The sequence below is a fragment of the Sapajus apella genome, unplaced genomic scaffold (assembly GCF_009761245.1).
Source record: "Sapajus apella isolate SASKATOON/1434 unplaced genomic scaffold, GSC_monkey_1.0 scaffold68, whole genome shotgun sequence".
NCBI classification, from domain to species: Eukaryota; Metazoa; Chordata; class Mammalia; order Primates; family Cebidae; genus Sapajus; species Sapajus apella.
In genome coordinates, this window is record NW_022437008.1 from 6,325,453 (window position 1) to 6,352,914 (window position 27,462).

The 27,462-nt window shown below is 47.0% G+C and overlaps 1 protein-coding gene across 6 annotated transcripts in view; it reads right to left on the minus strand.

Annotated features, from left to right (window-relative positions):
- Positions 1-4,309: 4,309 nt before the first annotated feature.
- Positions 4,310-27,462, minus strand: part of KIAA0355 (KIAA0355 ortholog) — a 91,713-nt gene continuing 68,560 nt past the window's right edge. For 5 of the 6 annotated variants that reach the window (XM_032249105.1, XM_032249107.1, XM_032249109.1 and 2 more), the window contains 7 exons: positions 26,236-26,333; positions 20,751-20,876; positions 18,924-19,963; positions 12,148-12,313; positions 10,730-10,867; positions 7,996-8,074; positions 4,310-7,192 (listed from right to left, as the gene is read on the minus strand). In XM_032249105.1, the coding sequence (XP_032104996.1) occupies positions 6,884-7,192; positions 7,996-8,074; positions 10,730-10,867; positions 12,148-12,313; positions 18,924-19,963; positions 20,751-20,876; positions 26,236-26,333 (1,956 nt within the window). In that variant the 3' untranslated portion in view covers positions 4,310-6,883. The other variant, XM_032249111.1, reaches the window with a different exon arrangement.

The window sequence follows — 27,462 nt, forward strand, 5'->3', positions numbered from 1 at the left end:
CGTGCGCATGCGCACACCGGGAGTGGTGCGTGGAGGTGCCACCTCTTCGTCGCGCCCCTAGGAGGCCTAGGGTTTGTTCTCGGTGTTGGCCCTGGGTTGCGCGAACGAGTCTTGTCGTTTTGGGGCTTCGTTACCAGAGCCCCGTGAATCCTTTGCTAGGTACTTAAAAACATTTTCCCCATTGCACATAGGCGTTTCCACGAGAATAGAAAGCTTTACATTTATTCTAGGCCTGCATGGGCCTCTCTGCAGCTCCATCATAGTGCTAATCCCTTTTCAGTCCTGGAACAGCCCCTGATGATGTGTTTAATAGTATTCTTTAGCCCAACGCGAGAGCCTTTTCGTCTGGTTGTCTATGCTTTTCCTTTTTAGAGACAGAGTCTCGCTGTATTACCCAGGCTGGAGTGCAGTGGCACGATCTCGGCTCACTGCAGCCTCGAACTCTTGGACTCAAGTGATCCTCCCATCTCAGCCTCCCAAAGTGCTGGGATTACAGGCGTGAGCCACCGCACCCGGCCTCTAGTTCTGTTTTTTGCTCAGTATTAGAATTCGTTAAATTCTGGCCCCAGCAACACATCTTTCATCTGTCTCAAGTTGTATTGTTTTTTTTTTTTTTTTTTTTTGAGACGGAGTTTCGCTCTTGTTACCCAGGCTGGAGTGCAATGGCGCGATCTCGGCTCATCGCAACCTCCGCCTCCCGGGTTCAGGCAATTCTCCTGCCTCAGCTTCCCGAGTAGCCGGGACTACAGGCACGCGCCACCATGCCCAGCTAATTTTTTTTTTGTATTATTAGTAGAGACGGGGTTTCACCATGTTGACCAGGATGGTCTCGATCTCTTGACCTCGTGATCCACCCGCCTCGGCCTCCCACAGTGCTGGGATTACAGGCTTGAGCCACCGCGCCCGGCCCCTTCAAGTTGTATTGTGATGGTCACAGGAGGAGCTGTCCTGCACCTTGAATATGTGGCCATGAATAAGACTCGCTCCTTGCTTTGGTGAGGCCTTCATTCTAGTGAGGCACAAATGCAAACACAAAATTGCAGGAGGATGCTAAGTGCTATAATGACAAACGAAGCCAGGCTGGAAGATGGGCTCTGACCGCAGAAAACCGATGGAGATGTCCTAGGAGCCTTAGGAGCAACAAGTAGGCAAGTTGGAGGGCACATGGCAAGGCTACTTGGAAGTAGGTTAGGGTGCATGGGAAACACTGAGGATGTGGGGGGAGAGGCAGGAGCTAGGTGAAGTCCAGGTAGATAGCAGTGGAGATGTAAGAACGTGGTGGAATTTGAGTGTGTTGGGAATACACGTATAGGACTTGCAGATTAGTTGAACAACTGGGTTGCTGGTGGATGGTGGTTCCCTAATCAAGGATGGGAAAGATGGGTTGTTGCCCCTAAAATATTGATTTTTTGTTTTTGAGACGGAGTCTCACCTTGTCACCAGGCTGGAGTGCAGTGGCACAATCTCGGCTCACTGCAACCTCCACCTCCTGGGTTCAAGCAATTCTCCTGCCTCAGCCTCTTGAGTAGCTGGGACTACAGGCGTGCGTCACCATGCCCAGCTAATTTTTGTTATTTTTAGTAGAGACGGGGTTTCACCATCTTGGCCAGGCTGCTCTCGATCTCTTGACCTCATGATCCACCTGCCCTAGCCTCCCAAAGTGCTGGAATTGGAGGCTGAGCCACGATGCCTAGCCAAAATACTGAGTTTTAAAGGCAAGGACTGCATCTTTGCCATCCTGACTCCTAGCAAGGGCTTAGCCCTTATGTAACATTAGTGAATGCTGAATGTGACACCCCTGAAACAATCCTTCTCCCTCACCTAGGCCCACATCTTAAGTCAGTTCAAGCCATAATCAGTCCCCACACCGACACATAGAGGCCTGGACCCAGCCAGCCCACCCCAGTGCTGTAAGGCCAGCTGCATGTGTTACTTCCAGAGCCTACCCTTGGAGATGCCTTAGACTCCTGGGCATCTGTGGCTGGAAGGCAGCTGGTCACTCTGTCCACATATAGGGCTTTTGAGCAGTCAAGAAGCCGATTACTGGGAAGGTTTATTTCCTGTCACCACATCAGGAGGCAGGTTGCAGCAGTGGCCACACAATGCGCAAAAGGCCATCCCCTCACAGCCCCATGTTTGGCATACAGCATTTCAGCCTCCAGGCTGGAAGCCCCCCCATCCAAGGAGCCCCCAGGAGGGAAAGGAAACTCATAAGCCTCCCAGGTACCTCTACTGCCTGAGCATTTCTCAGATAGGCCAAGGCCTCTAAGGCCCCCGCAGGAGCTCAAGTGTAGCACCCGCTCAGCTTCCCTCCCGACTCATCAGCACACAGCCAGGGCTACGGAACTCCTAACCTCCAGCCTCCATCAGTGCTGTGAATCAGAACTAGTGAAGAGAACTGGGTGCTTGTGTTAAATGGGAACACATTTGAATAAAATATGGGCCTTTTTTTTTTAAAAAAAGACATTGGGAGGGTCTCACTATGTTACCCAGGCTAATCTTGAACCCTGGCCTCAAGCGATCCTCCCAGGTCAGCCTCCCAAACTGTTGGGATTACAAGCATGGGCCAGCACACTCAGCCCTTGCTAGCTTTTTAATATGAACTTCCAGTGTATTCTTCAGCATACTCAGGCAACATGGTTGTTATTGAGCAACTTTGTCCTTAGGTGCATTTGGAAGGCTCTGGGACTTGGTGCCCATGCTGAACTTCAGGGCACTGTGGCAGAAAGAAGAGTGGTGCATACACTAGCAGCTTATATATTAATGCCCACATTACTCTATTTCATTCAGTTCATCAAAAAAGGTTCCAATGAGGTGCTGTCTTTCTGCAAATGAAAATGTGTTGAGGCCAGGCACAGTGGCTCATGCCTATATTCCCAGCACTTTGGGAGGCTGAGGTGGGTGGATCACCTGAGGTCGGGAGTTCAAGACCAGCCTGACCAAAATGGAGAAACCCCATCTCTACTAAAAATACAAAATTAGCCAGGTGTGGTGGCACAAGCCTGTAATCCCAGCTACTCAGGAGGCTGAGGCAGGGGAATCACTTGAACCCAGGAGGCAGAGGTTGCTGTGAGCCGAGATCGTGCCATTGCACTCCAGCCTGGGCAACAAGAACAAAACTCTGTCTCCAAAAAAGAAAAAGGAAATGTGACCCACCCTCCATTTGTGGTTCTCATGATACCATCTTCCTTCTTCTTAACCAGATAGCATTATCCAGTGAGACAGATCCTTCTTTTTTTTTTTTTTTTTTGAGACATTGTCTTGCTCCGTTGCCCAGGCAGTGCAGTGGTGCGGTCGCGGCTCACTGCAACCTCTGCCTCCCAGGTTCAAGTGATTATCCTGCCCCAACCTCCTGAGTAGCTAGGAATACAGGCACCTGCAACCACACTTGGTTAATTTTTTGTAGTTTTAGTAGAGATGGTGGTGTTTCACCATGTTGGCCAGGTTGCTCTCAAACTCCTAACTTTGTGGTCCACCTGCCTCAGCTTCCCAAAGTGTTGGGATCACAGGTGTGAGCCACCGCCATTTTTTTTTTTTTTTTTTTTGGAGACAGAGCCTCTGTCACCACGCTGGAGTGCAGTAGCATGATCTTGGCTCACTGCAACCTCCAACTTCCTGGTTCAAGCGATTCTCCTGCCTCAGCCTCCTGAGTAGCTGGGATTACAAGAATGTGCCACCACGCCCAGCTAATTTTTGTATTTTTAGTAGAGATGGGGTTTCACCATATTGGCCGAGATGGTCTCGATCTCCGGAACTCAAGTGATCCACCCGCCTTGGACTCCCAAAGTGCTGGGATTACAGGTGTGAGCCACTGTACCCGGCCAAGACCGTTCCTTTTTATCCCTGTGATGCACAGTATCTCTGCCACAGATTGGATTCCTAGTGTGGGAAGAGGGTAAAACAAAGCCTCATTCCTGGGTCTGCTCACTGGACAAGCTGGCTGGGCAAGTCACAGCATCCACATCTGGTGGGACATGAGTGTTGGCAGACCCCAACCCAGAGAGCCTGCACCCTTCCAGAGGACATCTCCTTCACTATTGCACTGGCTCCCCCTGTGCACAAGCCTGCACAGGGACCTAAACCAGCTCAGGCCTTAGGGAAACCAATAGGGGAAGTGTGGCTGCTTGTTCTGCCTCCTGCCCATCCACTTCAGCTCACCATAATATTCCAAGTAGTAGTCTTCCCCTTGCTAGAGTCAGAGGACAGGCTGACCTAAAAACCAACTCAGTGTGCAGCTTTTCAAAGCAATGAATCAGGCAGGCATTTGACATAATGTTCTCTGCAGTTCATTTTAAACAAAAATACCAAGTATTATTAAATGTATATTTTTAATAAAGCTAATAGTTATTTACTTATAGGAGCTTTAAAAGTAAGATACAAAATGTAGAGTTCCAGTTTGGAAGCATTGTAACTATACACACAATGTCCTGCTGATGCCCGGGCAAGGCAGCCACACCTGACCATGCAAAGGACACACACATTCACACACGCACACACATGCGCTTTGGCGAGACCCCTCTGCCGAGCGCAGCACCTGGAATTACCAGTGTTCAGAGCAAAGCGGTGCCAGGAACACAGCACCTACATGGAGACTATACAAACAGCTTCACACAATCTCACAGCCCATGGAGATGCAATTAGAAAATGTCTTCCTTAATAGAGAGAAAAAAACTGGAAAGTGACAATTAGCGATGTCACCTGTGCTGGGGCATCAAGGACTGACCTCCGTCCAAGGTGAGGCCTATGGGGAGGCACTATTAAAACAAGAGTACTTCAGTATAATAGAACTCGAAATACAGTGTACTGTGGACACATTACTGAAGGAAACAGAAAACCATCTTACAAGTAGAACAGCCACAGACAACTTTAACAGAGATTAGTGTGCACACTGTGACAGCTAACACAGACAAGAGCCACGCAGGGTGGGTGCAAAGCACGTGCCTGAAAATGTCTATATACAAAACAGTTCTTTGTAAACATGGTGAGGTGAATGCTCAGAACCACGGTGAAAGATCATAAATACAGGCAGCAACGCATCCCCACACAGCACAAAAGACAACACCCAAGGCCTGGGAACAGCCTGACAACACAGTACTAAAAACTCAGGTGGCTGGGCTCAGACACCCTAAGGGTCCTCTAGAATTAGTGTGTATGTGTGTGTGTACATACATATATATATTTTTATTTTTTTATTTATTTTTTTTGAGACGGAAACTCGCTCTGTCGCCCAGGCTGGAGTGCAGTGGCATGATCTCAGCTCACTGCAACCTCTGTCTCCTGGGTTCAAGCAATTCTTCTGCCTCAGCCTCCCGAGTAGCTGGGACTACAGGCACGCACCACCACGCCTGGCTAATTTTTGTATTTTTAGTAGAGATGGGGTTTCACCATATTGGCCAAGCTGGTCTCGAACTCCTGACCTCGTGATCCGCCCGCCTCGGCCTCCCAAAGTACTGGGATTACAGGCGTGAGCCACCACGCCCGGCCTCTTTTTGGTATTTTTATATATAAATTTACTTATATCTGTAGAAAAATGAGAACAGAAATGTGTTATTACAATCTTTTCTGGAAAAGCTTATATGGAGTTAGAAAGAATAAACCATTTATTAGTAGTTAACATATATTAAAATGGTTTAATGATTTAAGAAAATATAAAAAAAATATTAATACTGTCAAACTTTCATACCAGAAAATATTATGGATTTTTCTCAATTAGACTTTTTCAAAGATGAAATATGAAAAATTTAAATAAGTTTTATATAAAGAACTTTCTGTAACCTCAATTAATATACAGTGGGATATGTCTATTCTATATAGATATATTTATTATTATTTCTCAATTTAAGCACCATTCAATTCTTCTGGATCCATTCTGGCTGGAAAATATCCCTAAATCCACAGGATGTTATTTGTTTAATGGCACATCGTAACTGAAAATGAGGTGGATTTTTTTTTTTAAGAAAAGACCTTAATTTCTATCTACATCTTAATTGGTTCGCCTTCTGAGCCAGCTCACAATGTTAATTTCTAGTGCAAGTGTCTCTGAGTGCCCCTCGACCACACCCCGAGGACTGTGGCAGTGCCCTGGCCACGTGTGGAGGGATCAAAGGGCAGTGGGTGCAGCCTGGCTCTGCACATGGACAGCAGCTGGCTGGTTCACCATCACACAACTTCAGCAGTACACCTCCAACATGGGTTGCACCATCCTGCTTTCGTAACGCTGGGAAAGGCCACACTCCTTGGGTGCTGCTGGGTGGTGAGGAGCTGTCCACCCACAGAAACCCCAGGTGACTGCTTCCAATCACAAATATTCTGTATTTCGCCCATTTTGTGTAAGCTTAAATAAAGATAGTGTTAAACAAACCTCCAGCCAGTATATCTGTTATCTTAAAATATTCAATACATTTTAGGCAGGAGATGTTTTAACTAGAAACCTACATGAAAAAAAAACAGCTATAAAATACAGTGATTGGTGTGGTCATCACTCAAGGTGTGAAGGAGGGAGAAGAGGGTTTCCGAAAAATGGTCAGGCTTGATGTCTTCCCAACACACAGCCGGGCTAAAAAACCAAGTGCTGTGTTTCTTCAAGTGTGGCCATGGTGCCTGCATCAGAGTCGCCTGCGGGGCTTACCAGGCATGCAGGTTCCCCAGCACACCCCCAAGGGCCAGACGCCTGTGTCTCCAGCTGGCTCTCCAGGGTTCTGATGCCACCAATGTTTAAGAAGCCAAGTTTAAAGGCTTGGAGCTGCCAACTACCCTTTTCCCCAAGGAACCCTCCCTGGGATGGGGTGCGCTGGTCCTCTGAGGGGCTGGTGTCAGCTAGGCAGCCCTGGGGTGTGGACACTTGTCCCCACAGCTCTGGGCAGGCAGGCAGGCTGGCCTGGGATCAGTACTGGGGCAAGTAGGCTGGCCTGCGTTCAGCCTTCCCAGGGAAGGCCTTGAAGCCCTTGGGTGCTGTCTTGTGTGCTGGTGGGGGTGGGGGCTGTGATGGGGTCTGCACGTAGGAGAAGGCGGCGGCACTGCAGTCGCTAGTCGCGGCCCACACTGGGGACTGCAGCATCTGCATGGTGTCGTTCCACTGGCTGCCGGGGCTGGTGACTGCATAGAGTGGTGCGCTGGGGCTGGGCAGCGTGCTGGGAAGCGGGGAAGGGTGCTGCCAGGGTGCTTTGGGTGGCCATGTTTTGGTTTTGTTATCCTGAGAGACAGAAGAGAGTTCTTAGTGGCATTTCTGGCAGTGTCATCTTTTCCCACCTCCCCAGATCCCTGGCCCTTATTCCTGCCTAGGAAGCAGGGTGAGAGCTCTACTCACTCCCACAGCCCTGTCCAACAGAGCTCCTTGTATTAACTGCCATCTTCTGTGCTTCTGTGGTGCAGTATGGTAGCCACTCACCACATGTGGCTAGGGCAGACTGAGGAATTCTTTTAAAAATATATTTTAGAGGCAGTCTCGCTCTGTCAATCAGGCTGGAGTGCAGTGGTGCAATCATAGCTCACTGTAACCTCAAATTCCTAGGTTCAAGCCATTTTCCTGCCTCAGCCTCTTGACCAGCAAGGACTACAGGCATGTGCCACCATGCCTTAGCTAATCTTTTTTTTTTTCTTTTTTATTTTAATAATTTGGTTCCAATGCAACCTTAGCTAATCTTTTAACTTTTTTGTAGAAACTGTGTTTCACTATGTTGCCCGGGCTGGTCATAAACTCTTGACCTCAAGCCATCCTTCTGCATTGGCCTCCCAAAGCACTAGAATTACATGCACAAGTCACCACGCCTGGCCTGAATTTATTTGTTTTTAAATTTACATAGCCATATGTGGTAAATGGCTATCATACTGGATAGCACAGTCGTAAAGCTTCTTGTGGCTCTGAGTCAGCCAAGGTGGCTAATCATTTGCACAGTTATTTATCACAAAGAAGACCCCTCATTATTTTGAGGCCCTCTTAAAACTGCAGTCGTAGAAGCTAGCCCAAGTCTATGCCCACAGAGCCAGCCTGAATACCTGGTTCACATCCTCCACTGTGGTGAGGAGAGGTGGTGAGGGCAGCATGCTGGTGTCCTGCTCTCCGCTGCTGTGTTTCCTGAAAGAACCAACAGCTCAGGGCAGTGATTGCCTAGCTTCCTGCCCAGCCCACCTGCAGGGGCCACAAGAGTGCTAGGCTCCAGCATCTCTAGGCCCTGGTTCTAGGAGGCGAGGAGGCCTGCCTGGGTCCATGGTGTAAAGGGGACTAAGGGGAGCCGGCACTGAGTGATACGCTCCTGCACGGCCAGTGCAGTCAGAGGAGTTGGGTGTGGGGGTGGCAGGCAAAGACAGGCACTGGCTTTTCCCAGCTGCTGAGTCCACCTTCTTCTTTTTTTTTTTTTTTTTTTTGAGACAGAGTTTCACTCTTGTTACCCAGGCTGGAGTGCAACGGCGCGATCTCGGCTCACCACAACCTCCGCCTCCTGGGTTCAGGCAATTCTCCTGCCTCAGCCTCCTGAGTAGCTAGGATTACAGGCACGCGCCACCATGCCCAGCTAATTTTTTGTAGTTTTAGTAGAGACGGGGTTTCACCACGTTGACCAGGATGGTCTCGATCTCTTGACCTCGTGATCCACCCGCCTCGGCCTCCCAAAGTGCTGGGATTACAGGCTTGAGCCACCGCGCCCGGCCCCTTTTTTTTTTTTTTTTTTTTTTTAATTTTTATTTTTTGAGACCGAGTCTCACTCTGTTTCCTAGGCTGGAGTACAGTGGCTTGATCTCAGCTCACTGCAACCTCCACCACTTAGGTTCAAGTGATTCTTATGTCTCAGCCTCCTGAGTAGCTGCGATTACAGGTGTGCACCACCACACCCAGCTAATTTTTTATTTTTAGTAGAGATGGGGTTTCACCATGTTGGCCAAACTGGTCTCCAACTCGACCTCAGGTGATCTGCCTGCATCAGCCTCCCAAAGTGCTGAGATTACAGGTGTGAGTCACCATGCCTGGCCGGCTTTTGGTTAATTTATTTAAGAGATACTGTTTCCAAGCACTAGGGATATGTGACTTAAAGCCCATTCGTTTTACTAATCGCATGAAAAAGTTTGTTACAAGGTTGAATGAAAAAGGCAGGATGGGACCACATCAGAGCCGGCATTCCCGCATGCAGACAACAGTCCCTGCAGAGATGGTGCCAGGAGTGACTTAGAAGTCGAATCAGGGAAAGGGAAGTCTCAAACTCCACCCCCGGCTCAACTTGCTCCTCCTGCAGGCTTCCCACCTCAGTCCATGGCACCCTTCACAGAAGCTCAGGCAGAAAACTTGTGTGTCATCCTTGACTCTTCCCACCTCACCCACAGCCCACTGCTAATTCCCCACCAGTTGGTGCTCCACTTTGTTCAGCTCTGATTATCAGAAGCCTCACTAAGTTCTGAAAATAGAACATCCACCCGTTCTCTGCATTTACAACCCTCAAACCCTGTTTTATTTTCCTTCAAAAAGCACCTAACCTAACCTGACATGATTTTTTGTTTTTTGAGACACTGTCTCACTCTGTTGCCGAGGCTAGAGTGGCACAAGCGCAGCTCACTGCAGTCTCAGGTTTCTAGGCTCAAGTGATTTTCCCACCTCATCCTCCCGAGTAGCTGGGACTGCAAGTGTGGACGGAAAATAGCTGAATGTGTGCTAGTGATTGGTCACTGCCACCACCCCCACTACTATTCTGTGCAAGTACCCTTCTGTCTTCACCTGCCTGCTCCCCACTGCCTATCTGATGCAGCCTGTCCTGTCCTGCAAGGACCATGTAACCCGGCCTTCTGTTCTGCTCCACAGCATGGCTTCAAGTGCCTGGGAGGCCTGCGTACCTCCACTCCCACCCATGGCCCTCAGTCTGCCACCCTGACCTGACCTTGCTTTCTCATATTAACAGCAGTTTCTCTACTTATTTCTAACCAAACTCTCCTCTTAGTTCAGAGCCCATTTTAATTTTTGTGACTACTTTTGAAAACCTTGTTAGGTCTGAATATGCTACATTACTACTTTTTTCCAACTTTGAAATGCCATCCAGAAGTCATTTTGTCCATCTGTTTTTTTTTTTTTTTTTGAGACAGAGTCTTGCTCTGTCACCAGGTGCCAGGCTGGAGTGCAGTGGTGCGATCTGGGCTCACTGCAACATCCACCTCCTGGGTTCAAGCAATTATCCTGCCTCAGCCTCCCAAGTAGCGGGGACTACAGGCGCATGCCACCACGCCTAGCTAATTTTTGTATTTTTTAGTAGAGACAGGGTTTCACCATGTTGGCCAGGATGGTCTTAATCTCTTGACCTCATGATCTGCCTGCCTCGGCCTCCCAAAGTGCTGGGATTACAGGCGTGAGCCACTGTGCCCAGCCTGTCCATCTTTTAATAAAGAGACTGATGATCAGAGAGGGACAGCCCCTTGTCTGGGGTTGCAGAGCCTGTTGGTGAGTTCAGATTAGAATTTGTAACCAAGGGCCTGCTCTTCCCACAGAAAGTGCCACCCCTGTCTCCCAAATCCTCCCTTGCCTGTCACAGTGGTGGCCCCAGAGGCCGCGCAAGATGAGGCTGGCTCTTGCTTGTGGAAACCGCTTCCTGCAGGTGCTCTTTACAGGCTTCAGCCAGGCATTGTGGGAAGAGCCCCTCCCCTCTCACACAGGGAGACTGGGGGCGACTGGGCTCCTGGCTTTCCCAGGGAGTGAGCCATGGGTTGCAATCACATGCCCCTCTCTCCCCACCTTGGTTTAGAAATCCCTTCATACCTTCTCTGCTTGACAGCAGCAACGAGGTCAGGCCCTGAAAACATGGAGAACAAGCTGTCCCCATTGGCTGAGGACGTCTCATCACTCGAGCTGGCGGAGTCTCCCTGAGCACCTGACCAGCCACCGTGCAGGCCATCCCTGAAAGCCAGAGAGAGAAGCTGGGCCAGGACCTCCTGCAGCCCCACCACCCTCCACCCCACCCTCAAAGGACAGTCCTTACCCTGCACTCATCCCATAACCAAATAGTGGTCTCTTGTCTCTCCCTTCTTAAAATGTGAGGTTTTCCTCCTTTGCCTTATTTCAAAAGTAATACATATTCATCACTTCCCTTTATTCCTCTAAGAAGCCTGTGGTTTGTATATGAAATTTGTTTCAGAAAAAACAAGGGAGGGAGAGCATCAGGAACAATAGCTAAAAGATGCTGGGCTTAATACCTAGGTGATAGGATGTTCTGTGCAGAAAACCACCATGGCACACGGTTACCTTTGCAACAAACTTGTACATTCTGCACATATACCCCTGAACGTAAAATAAAAGTTGAAGGAAAAAAAAAATTTTTTAAGTTAAAAAAAAAAAAAAGCTGGGTGCAGTGGCTCATGCCTGTAATCCCAGCACTTTGAGAGGCTGAGGCGGGCGGATCACAAGTCAGGAGTTCAAAACCAGACTGGCCAACATGGTGAAACACCGTCTCTACTAAAAAATACAAAAATTATCTGGGCATGGTGGCTTGTGCCTGTAATCCCAGCTACTTGGGAGGCTGAGGTAGAGAATTGCTTACACCGGGACCTGGGAGGCGGAGGTTGCAGTGAGCTGAGATCGCGTCACTGCACTCCAGCCTGGGCTACAGAGCAAGACTCCATCTCAAAAAATGGTTTAAAAAAAAAAAATCATTAACAAGTAAAAAACAAAAAGTTGAGATGGTTTTAGTCATCCAGATTTATTAACCAGGTAGCAATATGGATGTGAAAAATCACCAGTTGTCTTTATGATAAAAATTCACAATTCTCTCAATATACTAGAATCTGAACCATACACCTTTGCTTTTTGTAGAATATGATAGCATTCCATAAATCATGTGGGCTTCGCAGCCACACTTATTTTAATATAAAGCATTTAACTCACAAGCACCATCATGTAAGAGCCTTGTCTAGGGCTGAAGAGTCTGTTTTGAAAATCATGAATGTATACCAATGGCATGTTCACAGGGATACATCATACCAGGTGATATCTAACAGCCATATGACTCTGACCCCTAAAGATTTAATCCCTTGTCACTCTCTCACTTGGGGGCGTGGAATTGGGCTGCCTGAAGAGAATGCACACAAGCCAAGGAGCCCCTCTTCTCTTCTCACAGGTTCCCCCCCCACCAGAGACACCTGGGTCTCAAATTTGGCTTCCCTGGAGTAGCCAGCACTCACCCTTCTGTGAAGAACTCAGGGAAAGGCCACGTCCGATGGGTGTCATCCACAGGCGGCCAGTTGCCCCGGGGATTGCCTAGCCGGCGACCATGCTGGGCCTGCCGCTTCTGCTGCATTGCCTGGCTCACTCCTGCCACGTAGCGTACAAACTCTGGGTCTGACCCCACTGCATTGGGACAAAGGAATAAACAGGGTTTGGGGACAAACCGGCCTCTTGGTCCTTGCTTACGCTCTGCTGACATGCTGGTCACACATACAATAAAAGGTAGTGAGGATATGCCAGGCTTGTGCCCCACAGTGTGGGCTGCAGACTATACCCAGCACCCTGCTGTGGGGAGATGGGACTTGTAGCACCTAGGGCTGAGGCTGGGGTACAGTGTGTGCTGGGGCTGTCAGGAAGGGCTATGCCTAGGACAGAGGCAGGCTAAGTGTGAAAGAAACAAAACAGAGAGAAACATGGTTTCATTTACCCATAACTAAGACGAATACTAGTTACTTAAAAAATTTTGGCCAGACACGGTGACTCACGCCTGTAATCCCAGCACTTTTGGAAGCCGAGGTGGGCAGATCACAAAGTCAGGAGTTCAAAACCAGCCTAGCCAACATGGTGAAACCCCATCTCTACTAAAAATACAAAAATTAGCCAGGTGTTATGGTGGGCGCCTGTAATCCCAGCTCCTCAGGAGGCTGAGGCAGGAAAATCGCTTGAACCTGGGAGGCGGAGGTTGCAGTGAGCCACTGCACTCCAGGCTGGATGATAGAGCAAGACTCCGTCTCAAAAAAAAAAAAAAAGTTTCCAGCATCAGCTAGGTGCAGTGGCTCACTCCTATAATCCTAACACTTTGGGAGCCTGAGTTAGGTAGGTCGCTTGAGCCTAGAAGTTCAAGACTAGCCTGGCCAACATGGCAAAACCCCATCTCTACAAAAATTAGCAGGGTGTGGGCTGGGCATGGTGGCTCATGCCTGTAATCCCAGGACTTTGGGAGGCTGAGGCAGGTGGATCACGAGGTCAGGAGTTCAAGACCAGCCTGGCCAGCATGGTGAAACCCTGTCTCCACTAAAAATACAAAAATTAGCTGGTTGTGGTGGCAGTAATCCCAGCTACTTGGGAGGCTGAGGCAGGAGAACTGCTTGACCCCAGGCGGCAGAATTTGCAGTGAGCTGACATTGCGCCACTGCCCTTCAGCCTGGGCGACAGAATAAGACTCTTGTCTCAAAAAAAAAAAAATTAGCTGGGTGTGGGGGCATGCACCTGTAGTCACAGCTACCTGGGAGGCTAAGGTGGGAGGATCACATGAGCCCAGGAGGTAGAGGCTGCAGTGAGCTGAGACTGCGCCATTGTACTCCAGTCTGAGAGACAGAGCCAGACCCTATCTTAAAAAAAAAAAAAAAAAGTCCAGCCGACAGGCGCAGTGGCGCGTGTCTGTAGTCCCAGCTATTCGGGAGGCTGAGGCTGGAGGATCTCTTGAGTCCAGGAGTTCTGGGCTGTAGTGCGCCATGCCAATCGGGTGTCCGCACTAAGTTCGGCATCAATATGGTGACCTCCCGGGAGTGGGGGACCACCAGGTTGGCTAAGGAGGGGTGAACCAGCCCAGGTCGGAAATGGAGCAGGTCAAAATTCCCGTGCTGATCAGTAGTGGGATCGCGCCTGTGAACAGCCACTGCACTCCAGCCTGGGCAACACAGCGAGACCCTGTCTCTTTAAAAAAAAAAAAAAAAGTCCAGTGTCTTGGTGCTCTCTACCTTGAGTCATTAGCCAACAACTTAGAAAATCAGATGATGACTTTGGCCAACTGATAATCTGAAAGTTAACAAAGCATCAAAGCATTGGGGTCAGCCAGATAGAGGATATATGCTGTTCCCACTTGAGCCAAAGTTTGATCTAGTATTTTCCTGGCTATTGGACAGGAGACTTGCTCATTCCATATGAACATCCTAAGTGTGGCAAAGAATAAATGAAACTTCAGAATGCTTTAAGAGGTGGCTGGAAACATACTGGCAGTGCTGAACGGGATATGCAGGCAGTACAAATGGGAGAAAAGCACAGGTGGCGTTTAGATAGTGTCAAACAAAAACATATGGCAGGAAAGCATCTATGAATTGCAAATCAAATATGACTCAGCAATGCATTTTTTAGCTTAAAATTAGGGAGGCTACGAGGGGACAATCCCATTATCAGCTTGTTCTTAGAGCACTGTAACAAGATGATCTCAGTCAAGCTGTCCTGTCTCCTGACCCCCAACCCGTACTAAATTTGTCTATCCAGACAGAGGCAGTAGATGGCGCCCTCTCTAATCCTGTCCAGAGGAGTACCCCTCCTTAATCTGCATTAAGGGCTATGCAGACCTTATGCCCTCTGGGCAGGGTCTGTAGAAAGCTATACCATGGATCTCAGGGGCAGAAAGGAACACACAGAAGGAAAACAGTAGGATTTATAGTCTAAAAACCTAAGAGGTGTACAGGACTCAGAGATCAAATGTGGTAACATTCTATTTATTTAAAAAATTTGTTTTGAGGCTGGGCACGGTGCCTCATGCCTGTAATCCCAGCACTTTGGGAGGCCAAAACGGGAGGATCACGAGGTCAAGAGATCAAGACTATCCCGGCCAACATGGTGAAACCCCGTCTCTACTAAAAATACAAAAATTAGTTGGGCGTGGTGGCATGCGCCTGTAGTCCCAGCTACTCTGGAGGCTGAGGCAGGAGAATTGCTCGAACCCGGGAGGCGGAGGCTGCAGTGAGCTGAGATCACACCACTGCACTCCAGCCTGGCACCTGGCGACAGAGTGAGACTCTGTCTCAAAAAAAAAAAAAAAAAAAAAAGTTTAGAGACAGGGTCTCAGTCTGTTGTCCAGGCTGGAGTGCAATGGCACAATCTCAGCTCATTGCAACCTGCCTCCCAGGTTCAAGTAATTCTTGTGCCTAAGCCTCCCAAGTGGGTGGGACTACAGGTGTATGCCACTATGCCAGGTTAATTTTTTTTTTTTTTTTGAGACGGAGTTTCACTCTTGTTACCCAGGCTGGAGTGCAATGGCGCGATCTCGGCTCACCGCAACCTCCGCCTCCTGGGTTCAGGCAATTCTCCTGCCTCGGCTTCCTGAGTAGCCGGGATTACAGGCACGCACCACCATACCCAGCTAATTTTTTGTATTTTTAGTAGAGACGGGGTTTCACCATGTTGACCAGGATGGTCTCGATCTCTTGACCTCGTGATCCACCCGCCTCGGTCTCCCAAAGTGCTGGGATTACAGGCTTGAGCCACCGCGCCCGGCCAATTTTTTTTTTTTTTTTAATCGAGTCTCTCTTAGCTGCCCAGGCTGGAGTGTAATGGCACGTTCTTGACTTACTGCAACCTCCACCTCAGGTTCAAGAGATTCTCCTGCCTCAGCCTCCCGAGTAGCTGGGATTACAGGCACGTGCCACCATGTCTGGCTAATCTTTTTGTATTTTTAGTAGAGACAAGGTTTCACCATGTTGGCCAGGCTGGTCTTAAACTCCTTGACTTCAGGTGATCAGCCCACCCTGGCCTCCTGAAGTGCTAGGATTACAGGTGTGAGCCAACGCACCTGGGCCGCCTGGCTAATTCTTTTTATTTTTGGTAGAGACAGAGTTTTGCCATGTTGGCTAGGCTGGTCTTGAACTCTTGGCCTCAAGCAATCTGCCAGCTTCAGCCTCCCAAAGTGCTGAGACTACAGGTGTGAGCCACTATGCCTGGCTTCAAATATGACAAAATTCTGAAAAATACTGTTTATACTCTGGATTTAATTTTACAAGACAGTCAAAAAATGTACAGACCATTTATGACCAACTGGGAAAACATACTGTGCCCACACTAGTGGGTGGCAGCCAGTGGCCTTGCTGTTTCTTAGCAGAGTGGAGGTGTTTACCCTTCTTGTGGCTGAGGGCTGTAGGCACAAGGGTTTCCTACATCCATCCACCCAAGGGGAGCAAGCACCAGACAGCAGGAGCAGTGGCATAAAGAATTTTCAGAAGACATGAACAATGGCTGGGCACGGTGCCTCACACCTGTAATCCCAGCACTTTAGGAAGCTGAGGTGGGTGGGATCACTTGAGGTCAGGCGGTCAAGACCAGCCTGCCCAACATGGCGAAACCCCGTCTCTAAAAAAAATATAAAAATTAGCCGGGTGTGTTGGCACGAATCTGTAGTCCCAGCTACTCAGGAGGCTGAGGCAGGAGAATCACCTGAGCCCAGGAGGCAGAGGCTGCAGTGAGCGGGGATTGCAGCACTGCACTCCAAGCCTGGGTGACAGAGCGAGACTCCGTCTCAAAAAAAAAAAAGGAGTGTTAACCCCAGCATTAACTTCCTTTCCATAATGATTAGCGCTAAGGTGTTTCGGCAAGGAATCTCCTCTTCTGGTGGTGATTTACTTGTACAAATATTTGCTATACTTATCTGTAACATTTCATAGTACTCCCTGTGAATGAGATATATTTTCTACTTCTGTATGCCTTTTGCTAAATTAATTAGAGAAAAAAGTTTGTATGTTACCAAATTCTCTTGCTAATTTTAGAATTTTTTTGGAGGGGAGGGGGATTTCAATTCTGTTATCACCAAAAAGATGTGCTGCTTAATCTATCATTTTCTAAAGCTTAAACCACTGATTTCATTTGCTTTTTGTCTTATTGCATTTGCTGTCAAGTCTAAGACAAAGTTACATGCTACAGGTGATAACAGTTGCCCTTTTCTGACTCCTGATATTAACTAAAATGATTTTTGTTTCATTACATAAGGCACTATTTTAGCTTTTGGTAGATAGTCTTTATTTACTTACTTTTTTTTTTTTTTTTGAGATGGAGTCTTGCTCTTTTGCCAGGCTGGAGTGCTGTGGCATAATCTCAGCTCACTGCAATCTCCATCTCCCGGATTAAAGTGATTCCCCTGCCTCAGCCTCCTGAGTAGCTGGGACTACAGGCACGCATCACCACACCCGGCCAATTTTTTTTTTTTTTTTTGATTTTTTTTTAGTAGACACGGGATTTCACCATGGCAGGGATGTTCTCGATCTCCTGACCTCATGATCCACCCGCCTTGGCCTCCCAAAGTGCTGGGATTACAGGCATAAGCCACTGCGCCTGGCCTATTTACTTATTTTTTAAAGACAGAGTCTTGCTTTGTTGCCCAGGCTGGAACACTGCAGCCTCAACATCCTGGGCTCAAGCAATCTTCCCACCTCAGCCTCCTGAGGAGCTGGGACTACAGGCATGTGCCACCACACCTGGCTAATTTTTTATTTTTTTGTAGAGATGGGGGGGTCTCACTATGTTGGCCAGGCTTGTCTTGAACTCCTGGCTTCATGTAATCCACCTACATCAGCCTTCCAAAGTGCTAGAATTACCAGCGTAGGACACCGTGCCTGCCCAGGTTTTCCACTTCTTGGTATAATTTTGTAATGCCTATTTTACTAGGAAAGAATCCACTTTCTGCTGAATTTTCAAATGTATTGCTATTAAGTCTTAGATGGTAATGTTTTAAGGTGCTTTTTTTTTTTTTTGAGACAGGATTTCTCTCTGTTGTCCAGGCTGGGGTATAGTGGCATGATCATAGCTCACTTCAGCCTCAAAATCCTGGGCTCAAGAGATCCTACTGCCTCAGCTTCCCAAGCACCACCACAATCAGCTAACTTTTTGTTTAAATTTTAGTAGAGATGGGGGTTCTGTGATGCTGACCAGGCTGGTCTCAAACTCCTGGCCTCAAGCGATCCTCCCGCCTCAGCCTCTCAAAGTGCTGGGATTATAGGCATGAGCCACTAAAGTGTTTTTAATGCGTCTTTTTCTTTTTTCTTTTTTTTTGGAGTCTTGCTCTGTTGTCCAGGCTGGAGTGTAGTGCGTGATCTCGGGTTCAAGTGATTCTCCTGCCTCAGCCTTCCAAGTAGCTGGGACTACAGGTGAACACCAGCACGCCCAGCTAATTTTTGTATTTTTAGTAAAGACAGGGTTTCACCATGTTAGCCAGGATGGTTTTGATCTCCTGAGCTTGTGATCTGCCAGCCTCAGCCTCCCAAAGTGCAGGGATTATAGGCGTGAGCCACCTTGCCCAGCCATGTGTCATTTATATTTCCTAATTTTGTTTCTCCCTGTTGTCTCTTAATCAGGCTTAGAATAAATTGGCTTAGACATTTTATTGGTCTTCCAAAGATCCTTCTTTTAGAGTTATTTGCAATTTCTACTATATTTTTCTTTTTAATTTACTTATTTTTGGCTTTTCCCCCTTAATTCCTCCTCCTAGTTTGTTGTTTGTAAATTCCTTCTCTAATTTCTTAAGATGATTATGGTAGTATTTTCATTGTTTAGGCCAGGAGAAGCTGTATTCTATAAAGGCAAAAGGTTGTCTGCCACCTTTCATAGGTCCTAGAGTTTAGGCAAAAAAAAAGGCATTGCAAAGAATAGGTTATACAGTCAAGAAAAAAGCACCCCAAAAAAGGCTGTTCCCATTGGCTTCCAGGAATGGGCTGGCCTAGATTGGAGCCCACTTGACCTATGGGACTTTGAGCTACTCAAGTAACCTCTCTTAGCCTCAATTCCGTTCTCTATAAAGTAAGAAAAATAGACCACTCACGTTCTCAGCTCCTCTCTCACCATTGTTTCCCACTCTTGCTAGATCTGTCCCACACTTGCCTCCACAGTAAGAAAGGGTTGTAAAGGGGGATTAAGTGATTTCACCTTCACGAGTAAGGCTGCAGCAGACAGGCCCTGGGAAGACCCAGAAGGTGTGTTTGCTGTTGACACTGGGCAAGGGGTGGGAGGCTTCACATACCTGCAGGATCGAAAGGGAGAATCTCTCCCAGCATTCCAAAGACTCCATCACTTTGGTCACGGTTTGGCCAGGTGTTATTTCTAGGTCCCTGTGGCTTCTGTCCCAAAACCTCTGACATCACATTATCCATATAGCTGCTCACCAGACCCAAGCTGTACAAGTCAGAACTGAGATCAGATATGCCAGGCCACTGACCAAGAGGAGACAGACCTGCTCCAACCGTCTGCGCTGGCTGCTGGGATGAACCAGGTACCCATTTCCCAGGTGCCCGAGGCTGGGGCGGGGGCTGGGGCTGCTGCGGTCCAATGGGCTGGAGTAGGTGTTGGTAGTATTGGACTTGAGGTTGTTGCTGCTTTGGGGACTGCTGCTGAGGTGCCAGTCCTGGCTGGGGTGTCAGAGGTGTATGTGCCCCAGCCTGGGGTGGCCGTGGTGGAGGGGGCACAGGCAGTGACGGCTGCTGTGGCTGCATGGCTCCTGCCTTCTGCTCAGTCACGATGGCTGTGGCAGCAGAATTACGCCTTGTCACCAACGGAGAGCCCTGATGTGACTGGCCCATGTTAAAGCCTGAGAGAAAATCTATCACCTCTTGCATTTCCTGGTCAGTTGGTAAGTTCATACCCTTCTCGTCCTTGCCATCATCTCCATGCAGGAAGTTCTCACGCCTCTCCATGAGAAAGCCATTGGCCACTGTATTACTGGAATTCTGAGCTGACTGTGAAGGGTCTGTAGTCCTGGGGAAATTACCAATGTTCAAAATGCTTTGTAACCTTGTATCAATATTGCCAGGCATTTTGGCCTTCTCTTCTGAACAACCAGCTATGAAGATGTTTTTGGAAGGGGTATTTTGGATGGAATAATTTGTGCTGTTGCTGGAGCTGGTACATGAAGCTTTCTTGGTGAACCGGGATGTCAGTTTGGAGAATGTCTTCTGCAGGCCACCTGAAGATTTGTTTCCATTTCCAGAAGGCAGGTCAGCCTGGTTCCCAAAATCACAGATCTCCCTTTGCAGCTGGATCTGTATACAGGGTAAAGCTTGCTCCCTATTTAAACAGAAATTTAAAGAAAAAAAGATAAATATATATAATAATGAAATGGACCTCTTTGTATTTAAGAATGGCGTTGAGAAAAAAAAAAAAGAATGGCATTGAGAGCAAGAAAAATCTCTCTGGTTGGTAACAGATTCACTTATTTTATAGATAAATGAACACCCAGGGGTTTGGAGAGTATGAAATCTAGTGTCTAACACAGGACTGTGGAAGCTCTGCTAGGATTCTGGCCTGAGGAGTGTGATTGAGTGAAACCCTCTAATGATGGCACAGGAGGGGAAAGCATGGCTAGCTGTGGGGATGCAACTCACAGAGGCTAGCTTTGTGCCTGGAGGACAGGGGCTGAGAGCAACCTGAGAGAACTGACTGAAAAAGAAAAAAAATTCTAAAAGACGTAAGTAAATTTTCTAAACATTTCTCTGTTCTTAATTCAGAAGGAGAATCTGAGTTCAGTTAAAAGTCCTCTTGATGGACTTCCTCTCAAATGACAAAATAAAGGAAGGCAAAAATGTTAGCAAATTGGGGAATCTGGGTACAGTGCATGGAGCAGTTCTTTGTATTATTCTTGCCACTTTTCTGCAGGTTTTTAATTATTCTGAAAACAAAAGTTACTAAAAAGGTAACTTTTGCTTTCAGAATAATTAAAAACCTATTGCCTTATTTACAATACCACAAACTATCAGTGACACAAGCACACATGAAATTGTGCATGGTCACACTGTCCCTGTATGCATCTAAATGCAAACCACAGACAATTCAAGTGACCAGCACATACACCAACCTTCCAGCCCTCCAGCGGTTTAGGTCCAGTACAGCTGTGTAGAGCACGTCCACCAGACCCAAGGTCTTCTCAGGATCAAGGCTTCTCTGCAGCAGGGACATGGTAGCAGGGTCTTCTTTCAGACACCTAGGCACAAATTAGACTGCATTAGCATTGGCTGAACTTCTCTGCAAAGGTCTTTCAAGCAGGTCTCATAGAAGAGGTTACAACTTTTATATACTTCTGGTACCCAATAAAAATACAGTAACTGTAAGAACATGGAGAGAACACTGGAACTCACTGCTCCACAAGAGGAGGAGGAAGCAAAAGGGTCTGAGATCTTGTGATATCAGAAATATATATTTGGTTTCTGCCTCCAGTTCCTGATACAGAGCTCCTAAAACCCTTGAGAATTCCTGGATGACAGTGTCGTTTGTTCTCACAAGATGACTTGCTTATATGATGAAGCCTGCATAAAAATCCTTAGACCATGAGGTTCTGAGAGCTTCCATGCTGGTAAACACACTAAGGTGCTGGGTGTGGGGCACACCCGGCAAGGGCATGGAGGCTTAGGACCCCATCCCACACACCTCACGCTATAGACCTCTTCATCTGGCTGTTAACTTTATCTGCTATAATATCCTTTATAATAAACCATAAATGTAACTAAATGTTTTACTGAGTTCTGTGAGCCACTACAACAAAATATCAAACCTGAGAAGGTAATGGGGACCCCTAACTTATAGCTGATTGGTTAGAAGCTGGGTGACAACCTGGGACTTGTGGTTGGTATCTGAAGTGGGGAGCCCTTAACCTGTGGGGTCTGTGCTAGCTCAGACACTCTGATTCCTACCGACTTCTCCAATAAGTAAACAACACAACTGGCTACCCTAAAACTTACACATCCTCTCTAGTTCCCTCACAACTTGCATGCAGTCCATCACTGAATCCCGACAGCTCTTCTAAAACACATCCAGAATCTAAGCACTTCTCACCATCTTGCTTATGAACTCCCTGCTTCAGGAAACCACCACTCCTGAATCTCAGAACCAAGCTCTCACCTGGTCTCTTTTTCTCTACTCCTATACCTCCAAAGCCCATCCTTCACACAGCAGCCAAGAGTGAGCTTCCTGTAGTGCCAATCAGAACACATCACTCTTCTGCTTAAAACCCTTCAATGGCATCTCATCGTGATTGAAATAACATCTAAACCCTCACCACAGCCCTCAACGCCCTCTGTGCCCAGGCCCTCGACCTTGTCCCAGGCGTGAGGCCTTCTCTTGCTCCCTAGATGGGTTTGTCCACACCTCAGGACCTTTGTTCTTGCTGTTGCCTTTGCTTGAACTTCTCTTGCCCGAGATCTTGGTATGGCCAGCAGCTTCACATCATTTGGGTCTCCACTGTCCATTCAAGGCACCTCCACCAAGAGGACCCCCTGACACTTTTTTTTTTAGACAGAGTCCCATTCTATCTTCAAGGCTGGAGTGCAGTGGTGTGATCATAGCTCACTGCAGCCTCGACCTCCTGGGCTCAAGTGATCCTCCCATGTCAGCCTCCCAAGTAGCTGGGACTACAGGCTTGTACCACCACATCGAGCTAATTTTTAAATTTTTTTTTGTAGAGATGCTGTCTCACTATGTTCTCCAGGCTGGTCCTGAACTCCTGAGCTCAGGAGATCCTCCTTCCTCAGATTCCCAAATTACTAGGATTACATGTGTGAGCCACTGTCTGGCCAAGAGCCCTTTTCTGAGAGGGAAAACTGAGCATCAGAGGTCTATTAGGAAGATGATGTTTGCCAGATCCTGGGCACTCTGGGAGCTAAATGGTGAACTCAACACTTGCAAAGTCACCCAAAGAGGTAGCAGTACTCCCTAACATGACTTTGACTTGGGAAGAAATGTATCAGAGAATGAAATGAGAGCTGGCCAGGCTCAGAAGCACAGGAAAGGGTGAGCAACAACGCCAGTACCCAGCCAGACCTTGGACTCCTCAGAGACAATCTTGGCAGCTGAACCTGGCCAAGGTTCGGTGCACCCAATTCTCTCTGCCTGGAATCACTGATTATCAGGACACATTTGCTTTTGTTGTGACTTGGCTTGTTATGTTTGCCCACTAGGAGAGCATTTGTTGGCCATGCAGAAAAAAGTACTATAGCTCCTGGTGATAATAATTTATCTTTCTGAAAAATCAACAATCAACAAACTGGCATTTTTATTTTACTCATCAGTCTTGAGCTGATCAATAAAATGCCCTTAAGAAACTAAATCAGGGGTGCAGTGGCTCATGCCTGTACTCTCAGCACTTTGGGAGGGCTAAGGCGGGCGGATCACAAGGTCAAGAGATCGAGACCATCCTGGCCAACATGGTGAAACCCTGCCTCTACTAAAAATACAAAAATTGGTTGGGTGTGGTATTGCGTGCCTATAGTCCCAGCTACTTGGGGGGCTGAGGCAGAATAATCGCTTGAACCTGGGAGGCGAAGGTTGTAGTGAGCTGAGATCGTGCTACTGCACTCCAGCCTGGTGATAGATCGCGACTCCATCTCAAAACAAAAACAAAAACAAAAAAACAAGCAAAACCCATTCTGTTGACAAATCACCAAGACTTGCTTAAAACCCTCTACCTATTCTTAGATTAAAAACCCAATTCCCTCAAAGGCCCTGCAAATCTTGATGTCTACAACTTCCCGTCTTCATCACCACCTGGCACATCTCCTTTCTATGCTGGATCACACCTGAGACCGCTGCACTGGCATTCCTTCTTCCTGGAGTGTGTTCCCCATCTGCTCTACACATGGCAGGCTTGTCTCAAATCCAATGTCACATCCTCAGAGTTCCTTCCAGACTGACTCCCTGTCTAAAAGTCTCCCCCCAGTCTCTATCCCACTTATTCTCTATCATATAATGGCACGCTCCTCTCATTTCCATCATGCGCCTGCCTGTGTTTGCACTTACCTCTTATATGTAACAGCTGTCTCCCCCTTCTCTATTCTCAAGTTGGTTTATAAGGGTCAGGGACCCTGTGTATCTTGCTCATAATTAAATTCCCAGAGCCCAGAACAGTGTCTGATACACAGTAAGCATTCAGCAAATATTTGGTGAAACGAAGCATGGATATCGGATAGATTAAATACAAAAAATATGATTAAAAACAAGGTATACTTTGGAAAAAACCTTATCTGGCAGCATATAATAAATTATTGACTTGCTTTGCTAACAATATCCTTTTTCTCTAGGTGGAGTAAAGCAATCATTTCTGTTTGTGTTCTTCCCAACAAGCACATACAGTATTTTGTAGTTTGAAAGAAACAAAAAAACAAAAATTTTGCAAAATTACCAAAAGCAGCCAGCAGAGGGAGACTCTGCAAGGAATCACAGTCTATAAGGTCTTTTCGGTGTGGATGCAATGAGTTACAAAGGAAATCAACCCCACAGACAGTTTTCAAAATAAACCGAAGTGTTAGTCATTTTCACATGGGCTGTTTATATTCACCCAACTATCCAAAAGTTCAAACTGTTTCCTTCAAAATGAGAATTCTGGTTAAGTTTTAACATTTTCCAATTACAGCTTGAATTGGAAAAATTTAAGAATTCAGGGCAGGGAGTGGTGGCTCATGCCTGTAATCCCAGCACTCTGGAAGGCCAAGGTGGGCTTATGATGTACTAAACTGCCCTCCAGAAATGTACTTATTCTCTACTCAACAACCTCTTTGCCTGTTTTCACAGTCTGGCTCAAACTAGTATTGTTATTCTAAAACAATTTAACAACATTCTGGGCAAAATGACATCATACAGGTGTTTTGGTTTTTTGTTTTTTTTTTTGATGTAGTCTCACACTGCCCCCCAGGCTGGAGTGCAGTGGCACAATCTCGGCTCACTGCAACCTTCGTCTCCCGAGCTCAAGCAATTCTCCTGCCTTAGCCTCGCAAGTAGCTCAGATTACAGGCGCATGCCACCACAAGCGGCTAATTTTTGTATGTTTAGTAGAGACAGGGTTTCACCATGTTGGTCAGGCTGGTCTTGAACTCCTGACCTCAGGTGATCTACCTGCCTCAGCCTTCCAAAGTGCTGGATTATAGGAATGAGCCACCGTACCCAGCCCCATATGGTTTCTTTACTTTGTCTCCGAATATTAGGTGAAATCATATATTTTCTTTTCTTTTTTTTTTTGGAGATTGAGTTTTGCTCTATCTCCCAGGCTGGCATGCAGTGGTGTGATCTTGGCTCACTGAAACCTCCACCTCCCAGGTTCAAGCGATACTTATGCCTTAGCCTCCTGATTAGCTGCGATTATAGGCACCTGCCACCATGGCCTCCAAATTTTTTGTATTTTTAGAGGAGATGAGGTTTCACCACATTGGCCAGGCTGGTCTCAAACTCCTGACCTCAGGCATCCTAAACGTAAGTCTCAAAAGCCTGCCTCGGCCCCCCAAAGTGCTAGGATTACAGGTGTGAGTCACCATACCTGGCCGTTACATTTTCTTTCTTTTTTGAGAGGGTGTCTTCCTCTGTCATCCAGGCTGGAGTGCAGTGGTGCAATCTTGGCTCACTGCAACCTCCACCTGCCGGGTTTAAGCAATTCTCTGCCTCAGCCTCCTGAGTAGCTGGGATTATAAGGGCATGTCACCGTGCCCGGCTAATTTTTTGTATTTTTTAATAGAGATGAGGTTTCACCATCTTGGCCAGGCTGGTCTTGAACTCCTGACCTCGTGATCCACCCGCCGTGGCCTCCCAACGTGCTGGGATTATAGGCACGAGCCACCGTGTCCTGCTGGAGTGCAATGGCACGCTCTCGGCTCATAGCACTTTGGGAGGTCAAGGCAAGCAGATCACCTGAGGTCAGGAGTTCGAGACCAGCCTGGCCAACATGTTTCACGTGAAACCCCATCTCTACTAAAAATGCAAAGAAATTAAGTAGGCGTGGTGGTGTGCACCTGTAATCCCAGCTACTGGGGTGGCTGAGGTAGAGGGAGTGCCTGAACCAGGGAGGTGGAGGTTGCAGTGAGCTGAGATCATGCCACTACACTTCAGCCTGGGCGACAGAGCAAGACTCCTTCTCAAACAAACAAACAAATAAACAAAAAAGACACTGGGTGTGTCATTACAGGAGCTCAAGATCATCAGGGTTGTAGCTATAACAAAGGAGGAAAAATTCTGTGTTCTCTACTTAGCTTTAGAGAATACTGGATAACTTAGAGAAAATGATATACTATGTCTAAAAGCTGTAGACTCAGTAACAAAGATAATACTGCTGATTATAATCCAAGATTATATAACATTTAGTTATATTATGGTCAATGAGGCCATTTTTCAGACTTTGGCTTCCTCATCAGTCTAATAATCATGACACATGCTACTAACATACCACTGCTGCCCATAAACCTGCACATGCAGCAAGACTCATCGTGTCAGTTAGCATAGGGACTGTTCAAAACAAAGCCATCATTTCAAATATGTACAAACATTAACCAGTGCTTAGGCTCCGTTTAAAGTAAGAGGCACATTACCATGTGGATGGGACTTGAACCACGATTTTACAGCCTTCTAAACTGATCTGGGGGGCATAGGCTTCTTTATTTTCAATCTGTGCCGTGTCAACCACCACCTAAGACAGAAAAAAACAAATAACAACAACCAGCTTTCAGAGAGGAAAACAAATCAGAATAAAATCCAATACATAAAATGACTCTCCAAGAACTATTCCCCTAGCAGTAGAGTTATGCCAAGGCCAGTCAGGGACCCATGAAGACAACAGCTAGTAGTAAAGATGACTGAATTTAAGAACACCTCAATAAATAGGAAACACATTCTGGGCATGCGATTTTATTGAACTGGCAAGCACCTCTAGCACTTTTTCCATACTATAAATATGTTAATTAGGAATTATTTTGTTTCCTTTACCTTAATATTTTTTACTTCATGTAAAAAAGTAAAAGTGCCAACGAAAGTCAAACCAGGCTGGGTACAGTGGCTCACGCCTGTAATTCCCAGCACTTCAGGAAGCTTAGGTGAGAGGATCACTTGAGGTCAGCAGACCACCCAGGCCAACATGGTGAAACACCATCTCTACTAAAAATACGAAAATTAGCCGGGCATACTGGTGGGTGCCTGCAGTCCAAGCTACTCGGGAGGCAGAACTGCCTGAACCCTGGAGGCAGAGGTTGCAGTGAGCTGATATTGCGCCACTTCACTCCAGCCTGGGCAATACAGAGAGACTCCGTCCCAACAACAACAACAAAAGTCAAACTAATGCTTCAGATAAACCCATTTGTCATGACATGCCCAGAAGTGGATGAAACTTTTTTTTAAAGATTATTTTATCCTCAACCATCAATAAAAACTGAACTACTTCAGGACAGAGGAAAAACTAACCCTTTTTGAATGATTTCCTCCTATTTCCAGGAAGAGTCTTTCTTTAATACTAGACAGATGATAGAGTATCCTATGTAATCTAGAGTTTGAAAGTTATGAATATATTTTCAATTAACTAAAACAACTTTTTTAAAAAAACATAAAATATTTTAAAACCAAATCTGTAATATTTCAGAAAGGGTAAAACTGTACAGAGCTGTGTATCCCAGTCCAAATTGAGCTTCTAATGGAGCCAGCTTTCACTGGTATAAACAGAGTTCCGATAGCTGATCTGCAGTGACCTTTGCAAAACACTTCCTGTCAAAGGAATAGCCATTGTTGGACCACACAGGTGTTTCCTCTCTCCTCCCATCCCCAGAACC